A 16,591-nucleotide genomic window follows, 5' to 3' on the forward strand; every position below is an offset into this window, starting at 1 on the left:
TAAACTTGCTTCAGGTGTTGGCCAGGTCTCTGGGTAGTTGAGGTGTCCCCCAGCACCATTGAAGAGCAGGAGCTGGGTCTTAAGAAATTCCTGAAAGATTTCCCTTCTACTGCCAAGAAGTAACACAGCAGAATGACCACGACATAAATCAGCTTTATCCTGGAGAAAACAGAATAGCTTTCCTCAAATGTTTTAGAAGTGACTTTCCATTTTTAGATAAGTCCATGGACTTTATCACAACAAACTAAAATCTGCCACCAGCCCAAGCAACGTGGCATCATGCAGAGCAGCCAAATCTTATGGATAGTATTTGTAGCTTGTGTATCCCGACTGCGCTAGGAGAGGGGTTTCCAAGTGATGACAGAAGGTTGTTCATTTCTGATTTGCCAAGTTCTCCATATTCTACTGGCTGACTGTTTAAATCACTTTCTCAGCCCTTCTGATGAGGACAACTTCACTGCGCAAGCAGGGAGCGGAGAGTTGCTTCAGTGCTTTTTCTTACATGGTGGATCCTTAACAAGTCACATTTATGACAGTTTCCAAAAATAAAACAACCTCAGCTCGGTGTAGGGCCTGGAAAAAAGTCTCAGGTGTAGAAATTGACTGCTTTTAGTTTGAGAAAGAATTGTATGCCTGGGTCTTCTCCTAACCCAAGCTTCCAAATTCAGAGAATTTTCCCTATTCTGTATCTGGTTCAGCTACTTTTTCTTAGATTATTCAGGTACAAGCTCCCAAGCAAATATCAACCAGAGAGACACAGATTTCACACGTGGCAGAATCATTTCAGAGTTGGTTATTTTAATGCAATTTCCTTGTTCAAGGTAGTATGGATACGTTAAGTGGTTCATTTCCATCCTGTAGGAAACACTAACAGCTTCTACCTTATGTAATTTTGTCAAATTCAAACATAACTCGTTGACCGGTTTAATAAAACATTTTCTTTACATAGCTTGACAAGACTTTTTTCTGGAACATTTTTTCAAACCTTCAAGTAGTTTGGAAACATTTGCCTATTTGCTCATTCCTCTAGGCACAGACTTTCAGAGCATTTATCCCACCTATACTGAAAATCTCTGTTCTCCCAGCTGGTGGTACGGCTGCTTGTTGGAGGTGATCACAGAGAAATGAGCAAGCAAGCTTTGTCAACTACTTCTAATTCTCTTAATTAGTATGCTGCGATCCACCCCAGCTTCTGCAAGGTCAGACATGCAAGACAAGTACTTGGCCAAAAAAAGCAGGATTCTAACTAGTGTAAAAATAGATTTTAAATAAAATAGAATCTCTATAGGAAAGAGAATTAAGTTAGCTTCCCATTCCCACTCTTGCTTTAGGATATATGTATATATAAGTGCAAGGGGGACTTATGGAGTTGGTTTGCCCTAAGAAAAAATTGAGAATGTCTGAGTACATTCATGTTGCAAAGTTACAGGGAAGGTTCTTTGGGAAATGCTGCGGCACATCCCACAGAAGTGGATGGTGATTAGCGAGACAGTTGGTGTGCGAACAAATAACGTGCAAAATGTTTAGGTCAAAGAGGATAAGGCCTAATCGTAGGCTAAGAACCAATTCTGAAGTGTGATCATTTGAAAACCTTGGCTAATTATAAACACAGGAAAGAAAACCCCATCATTTAACACTATGTCTTGTTAACCTACCCAGCTACGTCTTTTGGAAGCAAAATTCCAACACGGGTCTTACTTTAATTTTGCTTAATTACCACACATTACGAATTTTATTTTGACATTTCTGTTTCTAGAAAAAGTACAAAGTCCCTCTGTTGGCCCACACAAGCATTACATGACTGTTTTAAAGGGGCCTCTGTTAAAATTCTAATTTTTGGATTTAGCAGCAGCCTTTTGGATATACCTTGAAGGCATAATTGAAAATCTGCCCAAGCTCCCTTTAGCCGCAACCTGAACACGCAGCCCCATCTCTTGTAAAAAACACTCAGAAAATACTGATCCCAGCAAAACACAGCCAGCCAGGCAGAGGCCTCACTCTGCCTTTTCACATGGATGATAAATCTGCCTGCTTATTCTTGCTGGATGCTAGGAAATCCATTCTGAGATTTGAGTCTCAGAGCAAACATTTAGCCTCCTTCTCTGAGGTACATAATGAGCTGTGGAGGCATCAAAAATAAACAAAGTGGGGACATCACCATTTTTCCTACACTGGGTCCACTCAGTCTGCTCGGGGCTGTTTGTTTTTCCTGGCTAGGCCTGGAGCAAGAGGAGATGGCTGCTGGTGACAAGCCAGTGCCAGGTTTACAGACCCAGCCTCTTTTCATGTAACATTTGACCAATTATTCAATTCCCTGGAGGCAGGGAGGGATGCCAATGCTAATGCTAGGGAATTTTCATAAATCCTCAGTGGCCGTGGAGAACCTCTCTCTCAAGCAGCTGCGATGACCTCAGGCAGGTTTGGTGCTCTAAGGATAGTTACCTTTGAGGGGACACAAAAAAATTTGACCTCTTAAAGTGACTCCAGAACTGAACGTCTAATACACCAACTCAATAAATACAACAGAAAAATGCACAGCAGAGTTGGGGCATCTATCAAGTAGGAAGGCAAAATGGTCATTAGAACGTCTGAGGTCAGTGAACTATTATGGTTGAAAAAAGCAGCCACCTTTGAAAACACTGCCCGTTTCCCTCAGCTCTACTAGCTGTCAGCCCTCTAACGTTCGTTACACCACACGCTAGCAAATGAAAGATCCAAACAACTGCGGCTTGATCCTCACTTATACTTATTCAGGGTCCACCCTCACATTTAGCTGAAGGCCCCAGCACACCCTTGCTGTGCCAGGGAAAACAGCCTCAGGGACATGTGTTTCTCTGAAGGTCACTTGCCCCTCTTGCTGCGGCCCTTCCTGGAGGACAGCTTCCCGCTGCCACCCGAAGACGGGGGGCTTGAGGCCGAGGCCATGGCAATGTTGATCTGTCCCTCCTGGATTTCCTGCCGGGTCTCAGCGGGCAGGTGGCTGATCTTCTGCTGCGTCTCCAGGTAGAACATGACATCTCGCAGCTGCTCCTGGATCTCAGTGATCTGCAGGTCCTTCTGGTCGCAGGTCTCCTTTAACACCCTCTCCTCTTCCTTCAGCTTGTTCTGCAGGAGGACTTGGTTGGCTCGCAAACACTTGTTCATTTCCTGCTCCTCTTTGAGCTCTGTGGTGAGTTTGGCCACTTTCGTGTTTAGCTGAGTGCACCTTTTACAAAACAAAGGAAGACAAAGCGCGTTTTGCATTTGCTGACACAGTCCCCTTTCTGCTCTGGGATTGAACAGAGGAGCCATGACCTCAGAAGCCATTTAGGGCAGACCCCTCCCTCCCATGGCCAGGGGGACTGGTTTGCTGCCATTGCAACAGCTACCTAAAACAAGAATCTTGCTCTAGTTAACTCAAGTGTAGCCTCAGGACAATTTTTTTTTTTTTTAAAGGATCAGAAAATTTTCAATAGCAGAAACTATTCTGTGATTCGTGGTAAAATTTCTACTGCTTCTCTGTTTTGTTTACATGGGTGGCTTAAGAGATGACAGCTGTGATAAAGAAGTTATGAAGAAAAGTGACATTCTTAAAGAGTCAAGTACTCTGGTCTCACTGCATTTGCTGGAGAAGAGTTTTCAAGAATAGGGAGTGCCTTACTGATGCTCAATCTTACTCACAAGAATGACAAAACACCACTTGAGATACCATTTTTACGTATCAGAATGCCAAAGAGCTCAGATGTGGGAAAAGGGGGTACTTCCACATGCTGGTACTAGAGTGTGAACTGGCACAAACTCCTTGGAAGTCAACTTGACACCATCTATGAAAATCAAACTTTCACCTGGCCTTTCACATAGCTATTCTACTTCCAGGAATTTATCCTATAAAGTAAATATACTCAGGACTGCACTAAATGACAAATGCAGAAAGATGCTTATTGCAACATTGTTCACAGTAGTGTGAGACTTGAAACAACTTATATGTCCTTCAAGGGGAACTGGTTAAAATTATTATGGGACCTTCATATGATGTTACAAAGATCAGAATAGATCTAGATGTGCCAGTACAAAAAAAAAAAAAAAAAAAAAAAAAAAAAAAAAACTCCAAGACAGAATATTTTACCAAATAGAATACCAATAGAATAATAATAATTACCAATAGAATAATAATAATTATTCAAGTTTTGTAGAAAAAAGATGTATATGAGAGGTTTACACAGGTACAGCAAAAGACCTAGAACAACAAATATTCACTGGTACCATTAATAATGGTTACCTCTAGATAGCAGGATTTGGGGGTGAAAGAAAACTTCCAGTTTTAACTTTTAAATTCTTTGGAACAGTTCAATTTGTTAGGGTGCTGAATGTATAGGAGAATTTTTGATTTGTATTTCTATTAATGTAGTGTTGTTTTCACAGCAGTTAAAAAACACCTTTGCTGAAGAGTTTCTTTTGGGGTGATGAAAAATTCTGGAACCATACAGTGGTCATAGCTGCACAACACTGTGAGCTGCATACTTAAACCGGCAGAATCTACATTACATAGATTTTACCCCCCAATCCCCCCACACAAATGACTAAAAATATTCAACTATTTGCAATGAGGGAAAACAGGTGAAAGGTATACGGGAATTCTTTGCACTATCTTTGCAACCTTTTTGTAAAACTAAATTTATCCCAAGATTAAAAAAAAAAAACACAAAACATCTTAAGGGACAATTATCCCCCTTAAATTTATTTTTTATCCATTTGTCTGGAGTAAAAAAATCCAATTATTTTTGTGAGTATAACTTAAACTAGAAAGGTACTTTCAATCAGTAGCAATTATCTTTCCAAAGAACAGTAGTAGAGTCTGTTCTTGCCATGTTGTTGATGAGTTTTTGCTCCTTATTCAACATCTTTGGCCTGTAGTTCCCGACCAAGGCCAGAACATATGCCATCTTCAGCTTAAACGTAAATCTCTTTCCTAACTGCCATTTCTCAGCCACCATGGCTCAGAGACGCTCTGGGCACAAGGAAGTTGCTTTCTACAGGCCAGAATGGAAGATACTTGCATGTAGCATGAGCACAGACATCAGGAGAGAGTCCTGCATTCCACATGGCATCCATCTGGCATGAAACACTGAATTTTTTAGTAAACAGGAAGTCACAGTAGGTTTGCTCCATATATGGGGAGAGCCCCGAAAACTTGGTGATACACACTTGACAATGAGAGTGTGTCCAAGGGTATAAAGGAGATTATGTTTATGGAACCTGTTAGAATAAAAAAGCTAATGAAAAGAACAGGCCAGTTATACCTACTTTCTTTCCACAGACTGCTTTTCTTTCAGGAGATCATTTAGTCTGTGCTCCAAATTATCACATTTCTCAATTGTTTCTTTAAATTTGGTCTTCATGTTGTTAATCTGAAAGAGCAAACAGAGATCAGTTTCACTTCACAAAGACAAAGCTGTGTGGCCTTTGGGGCTAATGTCACAATTTTTTTTTTCCAATTACCTGTCTTTAACTTTGACAAACCAAACTTGGAAAAGGTGAGACCATTATCTGAAAGAATTTCTGCAACAGGAATAAAAATTTTGAGAAATCCTTTTTTTCTTACCATTTCTCTAAACCAGGGTGAAGAGGGTCAAGAGCTACTGAATGTTGAGTGAAACTGCCAGAAGGTAAAGAAAGAGCTGCAGGCTGTAGAGCATGAGATGATTTATCAGAGGCCAGACCAGAACCTCCCATTCTTTTTTTTTAACTTGAAGTGTAGCTGATGATATTGTGTAATATTGTGTTAGTTTCAGGTGTACAGCAAAGTGATTCATATATATATATTTCAGATTATTTCCATTATAGGTTATTACAAGACATCAAGTATTATTCCGTGTTATACAGTAAATCCTTGTTGCTTTCTATTTCATATATAGTAGTATGTTAATTTCATACTGCCCTTCCTTTCCCCTTTGGTAAACATAAGTTTGTTTTCTATGTCTGTGAGTCTGTTTCTGTTTTGTAAATAGATTCATTTGTATTAGTTTTTAGATTTGGATATAAGTGGTATCATATAATATTTGTCTTTCTGTCTGACTTACTTCATTTAGTTTGATAATCTCTAGGTCCATCCATGTTGCTGCAAATGGCATTATTTCATTCTTTTTTTATGGCTGAGTAATATTCCATTGCATATATATACCACATCTTCTTTACCCATTTATCTGTGGATGGACATTTAGGTTTCTTCCATGTCTTAGCTGTTGTAAACAGTGCTGCTATGCACTGGGGTGCATTTTTCTTTTCAAATTAGTTTTTGTCTTTTCTGAATATATGCCAGGGAGTGGGATTGCAGGATCATATGGCAGTTCTGTTTTTAGTTTTTTTAAGGAACCTCCATACTGTCTTCCATAGTGACTGCACCAATTTAGATTCCCATCAACAGTGTAGGAGGGCAGAATCTCCAATTCTTAACTGACCACTGTTTTTTAACTCTTGAGATCATATTCTAAAAGTTACACTTGAGGGGGCTTCCCTGGTGGCGCAGTGGTTGAGAGTCCGCCTGCCGATGCAGGGGACACGGGTTCGTGCCCCGGTCCGGGAGGATCCCACATGCCGCGAAGCGGCTAGGCCCGTGAGCCATGGCCGCTGAAGCCTGTGCGTCCGGAGCCTGCGCTCCGCAACGGGAGAGGCCACAACAGTGAGAGGCCCGCGTACCGCAAAAAAAAATTAAAAAAAAAATAAATAAATAATAAAATAAAAGTTACACTTGACCCTTGAACAATGTGGGGTCTCGACCCTCCTTGAAGTTGAAAATCTGAGTATAACTTTATTGTTGGCCCTCCGTATCCATGGTTCTGCATCTGTGGATTCAACCATTTGCAGATCCTGCAGTACTGTAGCAGGTATCCACTGAAAACAATCCACATATAAGTGGATCTGTGCAGTTCAAATCCATGCTTTTAAATGACAATTGTATTATCCAAATAATCTGAAGTTACTTGTAACAGGTGATTCTGTTTGGTGCTTTTTTCCATCCAAATTCACTATTAATTTTCTCATGTACTATGAAGCCATATGCAACATAAGCAGTTCTTATTTTGAGTGTATATAAAGGCAATCTATACAGAGAATTCAAATTACATTGTCTTAAAAACTTAAGAGAAATTAAAAATTCTGGTGTATTATGTGTCAGATGGCAGCAATCCTAGCAAGGAGTCTGTGGAAGTCTAGTTATGTAGACACTGGATTCACACAGGTGTTAAGATCTACAGACTTGGGAAACACCTCAACTCCACTTCTCTAAAGACACGGGAAGACAGGTGGATCATGAGGTAATAATAATAGGAACAGAAGTGACTGAGAATTTAAATCCTATGGCCCAGGCCCTGGCTAGGTGTTTTATAGGCAGTATCTCATTTATTCTTTATAACAAGCCTATGACTTAGGTATGTAAACTTTTTACAGAAACTGAGGCTTAGAGAAAGGTGAGGCAATACACTCCAAGGTCACCCAGCTCGAGTGACATGGGTCCAAGATTGGACCCCCAAGTCTGGGTCCAAAGCCAAGTTCTAAAAGTCTCTCTGCACTATATGGGAGGCCAAAGCTCTATAACAAAGGAAAACTGACCTCTTGGCAAGATTTAAACTCTTAGCAGAGATCCATGATGCATGCAACATCCATCACGCCAGAAAAAGGGCCACTACTTTTAACGCTTTCTTTTTAAACATTTGCTACGGCTCGCCTAGCAGGTCTCTAACAGCACTGCTCCCTCTTTTTTAAAATAAGAAATTAACTGTTTTGTAGAAATTAACTTTAGAGCCAACATCATTAAGTTGGAGGAACATGCAATTAAAGAGAGATTTCTAAAAGTTCCTCTGTCATAAAAATAAAAATAGCTTTCAGGACTTCCCTGGTGGCGCAGTGGTTGAGAGTCCGCCTGCCGATGCAGGGGACGCGAGTTCGTGCCCCGGTCCAGGAAGATCCCACATGCCGCGGAGCGGCTGGGCCCGTGAGCCATGGCCGTTGAGCCTGCGCATCCGGAGCCTGTGCTCCGCAACGGGAGAGGCCACAAAAGTGAGAGGCCCACATACCGCAAAAAAAAGAAAAATAGCTTTCAAATTGCTCTCATTCTATTTGGTATTAATTTTCTCCTCAATATTGTTTTAAAATAAGACCACTAGATCCTTCTGACATTTTCTCTTAAACTGACTCCTATCAGTTTAGGGAAATTGGAAAGGACAGAAATGACCATCAAAAGGAACCAAACTGTCTGTTTTGGTCACTAAAGACAATAAGCTAAACACATTTAAATCAAGATGAAAAATATCTAGTAACCTCAAAAATGTTTCTAATATTGCTAGAAACAAATATTACAATGGCTTAAATTAGTGTTTTTTTTTTTTAATTTATTTATTTTTTATTTATTTTTATTTTTGGCTGCACTGGGTCTTCATTGCTGTGTGCGGGCTTTCTCTAGTTGCGGCGAGCGGGGGCTACTCTTCGTTGCGGTGCGTGGGCTTCTCATTGCGGTGGCTTCTCTTGTTGCAGAGCATGGGCTCTAGGAACGCAGGCTTCAGTAGTTGTGGCACACAGGCTCAGCAGTTGTGGCTTGCAGGCTCTAGAGCGCAGGCTCAGCAGTTGTGGTGCACAAGCTTAGTTGCTCCGCAGTATGTGGGATCTTCTTGGACCAGGGCTTGAACCCGTGTCCCCAGCATTGGCAGGCGGGTTCTTAACTACTGCGCCACCAGGGAAGTCCTGAATTAGTGGTTTTAAAAGCACTTCTGACCATTAGCCCTCAGTAAGAAATACTTAGCGCGTGCACACACGCGCACGCACACACGCACACACACACACACACACACCCGATACAAAAGTTTCACAAAACAATACTAAATGTGATACACTCTGACATCTACCCTATGCTGTCTAATAAAAATGCCAGTTGTGGCCACCAAACTCAGTTCACAATCCACACCTGGAGAAAGAGCAATTTCCATATGGAGCTGGAGGTTTAAAAAGAAAAGAGGTATATTTAGGGGAATGCACCTGTACTGATGGCCTACTCTATGCTCTTATACATGGCCCCACTAAAACTATGAACCTTCAAGTGGGTATGAGCTTCATTTTCCAGAACAGACTCTGCTCACATACTACAGCAATTGTACTACCTAAGGCTTCGGGGGACTGGAATAGTATTAGAATTGAAGTCCACAGTGAATTTCAATCTGCAGCTCTGCTCCTCCCCCACATTACCTTTTTATGAGGCCCATGACCAAGAATCTCTGCCAGTGAAATGCACGGTTACTGTTTCTCCCTGCATGTGCTCTACTGCTGGAGGTGCCAACGGACAGAGGACTGGTCAAAAGGACAGCAGCAGGAACAAAAGGCTTGCATCACCGACTAACTTACGGATAAGTGACATTTTTTACTAGAAAACAAAATATCCTTTTTGAGCTTTTTATTTAGGGCTGCCCTTGCCTCTATCTTATCCCTACCTAAAAGTAGACACAAGTTTCACATTTTTAGCTTCCCTGCCCCTTGACTTGCTTTCCATGGGCATGTGTGAGGTAATGCAGTTAATCCTAAAGAATCTTAAACGGCAGAGAGAATCCTGAGCTTAGCTCGCAAGGGTCTGCACAAAGCACTTTAGGTGGTCACGCTGGTAAAGCCCGTAGAAAAACCCACTAGTAAGGCTGCATGGAGTTGCCAGTGCTCATCCCTGCGAGCCCCAAACTTGACACCAAGTGGCAGCGACCTCTGCTCTGCCTTGTGAGTGCCATCAGATGCACCTCCTTCCCACATGGACTCCAATCAAGCCCTATTCAGAACAGTAGGTCAAGTGACCTGAAGCCCCTCTGGAAAGGCACTTCCATTGCTTAGAAGGTTCCTGTAAGAATTTCATCATGAACTTTTCACCAAAGATCATTTTAAAGCTGGTGTTAAGCCTTAATGAAAAAACCTGATTTCTCCTCATTTGTAGGCATACTCAGAAACTTGGGCCCATGGGCCTGGCATAAAGTGAAAGCTTGGCCCTGCCTGCTAAGCTCCACGATAACACCAGCTACCACTGAGGTGAGCCCCAAACCCGACTCTGCAGTCCCCCCATCTGAGGGTGCAGTTGCTGGTGAGGATTCGCAAAGTTATTAAAATAATCACTTTAAAAATAATCATTTAAAAAAATTTAAAAGCCTTTACTTAATACTAAGGGAATCACTGAATTACGAACATTGTCTCTAGGTCCTGATAATGGTTCCCAGAGCCCTAGTTATACACGAACACTCAGGCGCTCACTGGTTTTCGAAGTCCCTGGTCTGGAACCCTCAGGATTCCTTGTACATGCTGGAGCCAAAGGGCACACCAAGCAGGTGGAGCTCTGGGCCACTCTGGGCCGGGTTTCCACCAAAATCACATCACTTTTCTCTTCTATCCATCCGAGTAGTGAATGGCCTTTTCTTTAAAGCATTATTTTGTTAAATTTTCAAGACTACTGCCCTAGACCAATAAGGTGCCATGGTGACCACTTCAGCCTCTCTGCCTAATTTTATTCCCTTCAGTTTCAAAGCACAATCTTATTGCCTCAGGAGCCCATATTCAGCTCCCCAAAGCAGCTGTTCCCAAGTTGACAAACCAGCTGGCTGACTGAAAGTACAAACCCTCATGCACATACTTCTATTTTTTAAATGGAATTACACAAGGAACTAGAAAACCTGATTGAAGTTAACAAACAAACAACATCCCAGCCCCAAAATACCAAGGCTTTAAGCCCAAGGTTTCTTTTGTTTCAGGTATGTAGCAAGTATTTCATTTCTTCCTTAACTTAGTATAGTATAGGGCTCAGTACAAAATAAAATTGTGTGTAGGGCTCAGCACGCAATAAAATCTTCTTGATTTACTAATCCTAGGTGAGAATATATGTCTGCTTCCCTTCTCCTTTTAAATTATGCTTAGTTGATTACGTTTGCAATAGCGTATTTCTGTCTCTTCCTTTTCCTCTTTTTGACTAACTTCATTCTCACTGTGGTCTACAATTTCTTGTTCCCTGATATGACCTTCTGGGACTAAGTCTCTAGCATAATGACAAGTCAGGTGTTTACTACCTCTCCCTGGAAACTTGATGTAGAGTTAGGTTACTGGGGTGAACCAGCTGATTCCAAATCTTTTCTTTTTCCTACCCCTTACTAGCCCCCAGCTTTGTTGAGATTTAACTGACATGTAACAAAGGTTTCTTTTTAGAGGTAAACCAGTTCTCTACCTACAGATGAGACTGAGAAGGCAAACTCTGAGATCCCTTTTTCCCTTTCCTTCTCCCCCCCAACATCAGGCTGTCCTGGCATGTGGCATTTCAGCAGTCACCAGACCAGAAACTTACTTCCTCTGCTGTGTCCTTCTCTATCCGAACTATCTTGTTTTCCCAGTAGATTCGTTGAGACTCCAGCTGGCTTGTTAGTAAATATGAATACTACAAAAACAGAGAATGAACACCAAAACATAAGTCACAGTTGTCAGTCTCTGAAATTCAATTAAAACCTGACTTTTAATGACCTGCAGAAGATTAAGAGGAACATACAGAATGTATATTACACCTTGGTTCCACTCTCCTCAATAAACTAGGGGAACACAGAGATGACAATTACACTTTGGTCCTCTGGGGGCTTACAATCTATAGGGACAAACAGAGAAACGTACAATTTAAAAAACGCTTAGGTTTCTGTTTAAGCTGACTTCAAGAAGAACTACATGGTTTTAAATCAAAGTGTAACTCAGATCAGCTCATCCATCTGCCCCCTCCAGGAAGCTGTCCCTGTCACTCCCAGCCCTGGGTTAATTGCCTCTCTTGGCTCCCACAACACTGTGCCTATCATTAACAGCACTTATGACATTAGCACTTAATCACCGGTTTGCCTGCCTCTCTCCTTGACTGGACTGAACTCTCTGAAAGCAAGGATTATATCTTTATTTTTGTACCCCCAGTGCCTGGCACATTCTGGATGTCAAGAAATGTTTGCTGCCTGAGTGCATGAATGAATGAACAGTGCTGTGTAACTACAGAGAAAGGATAGGTGGCTTATGACAGTAGGATCCGGTAGGACTTCTGAGAGAAGGTGAGATTTGAGGGGACTCTTGACAGACAGACAGGAGGAGGAGACAGATTCCAGAGAACTAACAAGATGTGAGCTGCAGATGTTTAGAATTGCTTCAGAGATGAAGTGAGACCAATGAGGCTGGGGTGTAGGGTATGGAGAGATGGGGCCTATGGAAGGCTCTGGGGTATGACATCGAGAAGTAAGAGCCAAGGAGTGGCAAGACCACATCTGCATTCTGGAAAGACATTTCCAGAAGACTGGAAGGGATCTGATCATGTTTGCAGGCCAGAGAAGAGCATGAAAGAGCAACAGAAAGAAAGGACAACTGGAAGAATGTATGTGTGTGTGTCACTAGAATGTATGCTCCATGAGGGCAGGGAGTCTATTTAATGCTGAGTTCCCAGCACATGGAAGAGTGGCTAACAGATGGCAACCCTCAATAAGTATTCACTGAATGAACATACTTAATTTGGAAGAGTTACTAAAAACTTAACATTAAAAATCTGAATTTTGGGGGGGAACTTCCCTGGTGGTCCAGTGGTTAAGAATCCGCCTCCCAATGCAGGGGACGCGGGTTCGATGCCTGGTCAGGGAACTAAGATCCCACATGCCGCGGGGCAACTAAACCCACAAGTGCTGCAACTACTGAGCCCGCGCACTCTGGAGCCCAAGCACCACAACTGGAGAGAAGCCCTCGCGCCGCAACGAAAGATCCTGCATGCCACAACTGAGACCCGATGCAGCCAAAAATAAAAATAAATATATAAATATTTTTTTAAAAAAGATTTGAATTTTTTTACATCAATACGATTTATTAATGGTAACATCAGCTCTATTTTAGGCCATTCCACTGACCTTAAAAGTCTAGAGATAAGCAAGTTTTCAAATGTCCACTTCCTCCCAAGGTTAAGGTATTTGTTTTTAAAGTAATCATTTTGAAATTTATAAAATAGGACTCATGTTAAACTTTTCCTTCCTTAATATAAAACTTACACATCACTTTTATAGTAGATGGGGTTTACTGCTATGAGAAAAATAAGACTGTGGTAATTTTATTGCTTCCTCAATTATATGAATACCCTAAAAATGGCTTTATCTATGTAAGGGTCCAATTCATAAAAGCCAGCCCAATATATTAGAAAAAGCTTCTCAGCATGGAAAGATGCTATTGGGGTTAACTTATCCTGACCAAGTTTGCTCAATTTCCAACTGCTATTGTGATGCCAACAGGAAGATTTTTTTTTTTATAACTTTTTTTCAAGAATATTTTTTATTTTTTGGCCACACCGTGCAGCATGTGGGATCTTATTTCCCCGACGAGGGATCGAACCCGTGCCCCCTGCAGTGGAAGCATGGAGTCCTAACCACTGGACCACCAGGGAATCCCCCCCAACAGGAAGATTCTTAACTTCCACCTTTATCACAGCTATAGAGGACAACACTAATACTGAACTTGAGACAACCAGGAACATGACACTGAAGGTAACAAGGCTCAGTGAAACTTAGATTTTCAAAGAAGAAAATCAGATGGAATAAAAATATTTTTATAATCCTTCAGAGCAATACAGATCTTTAAAACAAAAGCTAACATGCAGGGCGTATGGCAAAATTAAAAGCCCAAACAACCTTTCAAGTTAGAGTAGTAAAAAGCAGTAGATGGAGGTATTCAGTAATTATTAATAAAATATCTTACCTCTAACTGTAAGGCATCTATTTTCTCCTCCTGGCAAGTATCACCCTCACATTCATACTGTACTATCTTTCCATCTGTTTTACTTGCGACCAGTCGATGGACATAATTATCTAAAGAAAAGAATGAGTCAACTAAAGCATGTTTCTTCAGAATGAAAAGGGTCTCCATACGCCTTTAACTTTGACAAAATTTTGTTTTTACAGATCCAAATTAAATGCCTTGCAATATTTCTTTAAAAGTGGGTTAAATCGGGCCTCCCTGGTGGCGCAGTGGTTGAGAGTCCGCCTGCCGATGCAGGGGATACGGGTTCGTGCCCCGGTCTGGGAGGATCCCATATGCCGCAGAGCGGCTGGGCCCGTGAGCCATGGCCGCTGGGCCTGCGCGTCCGGAGCCTGTGCTCCGCAACGGGAGAGGCCACAACAGTGAGAGGCCCGCGTACCACAAAAAGAAAAAAAAAAAAAAAAAAAAAAAAAAAAAAAAGTGGGTTAAATCATTTGAATGAAAAAAAAAAAAGTGAGAGGGCAGAGTGTAAGTATTAACTCTCTTTATCCTGTGCAATGCAGGACATTCATAGGAAATAGTGCCCTATGGGGCACCATGAGAATTGGAGTTTGCCACAGATGTCAGGAAGATTTCAAGCTGTGAGAGCAAGGGGAGAGGTTCTGACGGAGACGTTTTCAGAAAGAATGAATCCAAATTAGAAAATGGGAGTGGTGTTCACCTCCAGCATAGTCCCAGACTCGATGGTTGGTGAGCTGCATGGCATATGTGTGCTGGGTCTCCTCGAAGTGCTTATAGGCATGTCGACTCACATACCGTCCACATCCTATGTGGCCACATATTAAACAAATCCACAGGTTCTGCCGAGAAGGAGGTAAGATCTTAATTAGTTACATAAAAACACATGACCTGGTCCACTGGGGTGGAAAGGGGAGAGCCTGACACAGGATGAGGTTTAGAGTTGTTTCTACAGGAGTTTTGAATAAATATGTTTAAAACCCAACAAGCAAGGATGCTTTTAGGGGTCAATTAGTTTTTCACTCTGGATTCTATGGAACTCTATGCAAATAGCAAGAAAAAATAATCACAATTTATCAACAGAAGTCTAGGCGTTTTCAAAGGCCAAAGAATGAAACCATAAAGTATTTTGTGTAGGAGTAATAGTTTGTGTATTTATATTTTTTGCCTGACCCTGGACAAAAAGAAAAAAAAAAAATCAGTCTCAAAAAGAATTGAAAAGAATTTACGCGACACTGGGCAGAAGAAAACCCCAGACAATTAAAGCCGCGAGCATTACTCTTCCCCACCACTCGTTACTTACTTCCTGAACGCCACACTCGAAACACTTATTTTCTTCTACTGGCTCTGGTGTTTGACAATATCGGCAAACAGGGCACCTATAAAGGACACCAAAAAAATAATAATACAGATTAAATATAAAAGACAACTGTCACAGAACCCAAAAGTCAAAAATGCAATTGTATATCCTCCTTCTCTCATATAATAGTTTTAAGTTTATCGTAATTAAGGATATCATTCAAAAGACAAATGCTTTCAAGCTACTCTCAAACGAAATGAAAAAAAAAAACCACAAAATCTTTTTTTTTAATTAATTAATTTTTGGCTGCATTGGGTCTTCATTGCTGCATGAGGCCTTTCTCTAGTTGCTACAAGTGGGGGCTACTCTTTGTTGCAGTACACGGGCTTCTCATTGAGGTGGCTTCTCTTGTTGCGGAGCATGGGCTCTAGGCACAGGGGCTTCAGTAGTTGTGGCACACGGGCTTAGTTGCTCCGCGGCATGTGGGATCTTCCCAGACCAGGGCTCAAACCCGTGTCCCCTGCATTGGCAGGCGTATTCTTAACCACTGCGCTACCAGGTAAGTCCCACAAAATCTTGATAAAGCTGAGGATAAGGGAAAAATCTTGATCTGCCTCATATCTTTCTCCACTCTTCTGTCTAAAGCTTAGGTAATCAAAGAGCTAAATATTTATAGGTTAGAATTAGAGACTTGAGACTAGTTGTTAATTTTGTTTCATGTCTGGCTACCCACAATGTATTTTTAGTTCAATCTACCTTATCCCCACTTCTCAAAGTTTTAAATCATCCAAAATGTACCCTGTCCTCTCAAGGTTGCTCCTAAGAGTTGAAACTAAATTCTGTAGTAAATTTCACTAAAAAAAAAAAAAAAGTTAATGTACTTCATGAAACACATACAACATTTTATCATACAATGAATTTCATCTGGAAAAAGATACCAGTGCTTGGTTGAGTACTAAAGTTTCAATTTACAAAAAGCCAATAAAAATGGCACAGAAGCCAAACTCATAGATACACAGAGTAGAAAGGTGGCTACCAGGGGCTGGGAAAAGGGGGAAACAGGGAGATGTTGGTCAAGAGGTACAAACTTTCAGTTATGCAAGATGAGTAAGTTCTAGAGAACTGGTATACATCAATGTTGACTATAACTGACAATACTGTACTGTGTTCTTGAAATTTACTAAGAGGGTGGAGCTTCATTGTTCTCACGACAAAAAAAAAAGAAAAGTAAACACAAAAAGGTAAAACAGTAAAGGTGTGAAGTGATGGATAGATATGCTGACTTGCTTGGCTGTGGTGAGCATTTTACAGTGTTGATGTATATCGGGTCATCTAGTTGTACACCTTAAATATATACAATTTTTGATTGTCAATTATACTTCAATAAAAATGAAAAAAAATTGAAAAAATCCATTAACCCTTATACTCAAGACAAAGTAATGCTAAGTACCAGTCACGAATATTTGTGTCCAATGGGCAAAAATGATAGAAAGTAGGTGATAGTTGAGGCTAAGTGAACTGGCACCAAGAAGAAAG

At 41.2% G+C, this 16,591-nt stretch overlaps 1 protein-coding gene across 2 annotated transcripts in view; it reads right to left on the bottom strand.

Annotated features, from left to right (window-relative positions):
- Positions 1 to 584: 584 nt before the first annotated feature.
- The window catches only part of BRAP (BRCA1 associated protein), a 32,193-nt gene continuing 16,186 nt past the window's right edge, over positions 585 to 16,591 (bottom strand). The window contains exons 7-12 of one of the 2 annotated variants that reach the window (XM_082641233.1): positions 15,059 to 15,134; positions 14,459 to 14,597; positions 13,738 to 13,847; positions 11,330 to 11,419; positions 5,284 to 5,387; positions 585 to 3,205 (exon numbers count right to left, since the gene is read on the bottom strand). In XM_082641233.1, coding sequence (XP_082497359.1) covers positions 2,842 to 3,205; positions 5,284 to 5,387; positions 11,330 to 11,419; positions 13,738 to 13,847; positions 14,459 to 14,597; positions 15,059 to 15,134 — 883 coding nt within the window. In that variant the 3' untranslated portion in view covers positions 585 to 2,841. Of the gene's footprint in view, positions 3,206 to 5,283; positions 5,388 to 8,804; positions 8,964 to 11,329; positions 11,420 to 13,737; positions 13,848 to 14,458; positions 14,598 to 15,058; positions 15,135 to 16,591 lie in introns of those variants that run through there. The other variant, XM_082641234.1, reaches the window with a different exon arrangement.

The sequence above is a fragment of the Mesoplodon mirus genome (assembly GCF_964341445.2).
Source record: "Mesoplodon mirus genome assembly, chromosome: 13".
Lineage (NCBI taxonomy): Eukaryota > Metazoa > Chordata > Mammalia > Artiodactyla > Ziphiidae > Mesoplodon > Mesoplodon mirus.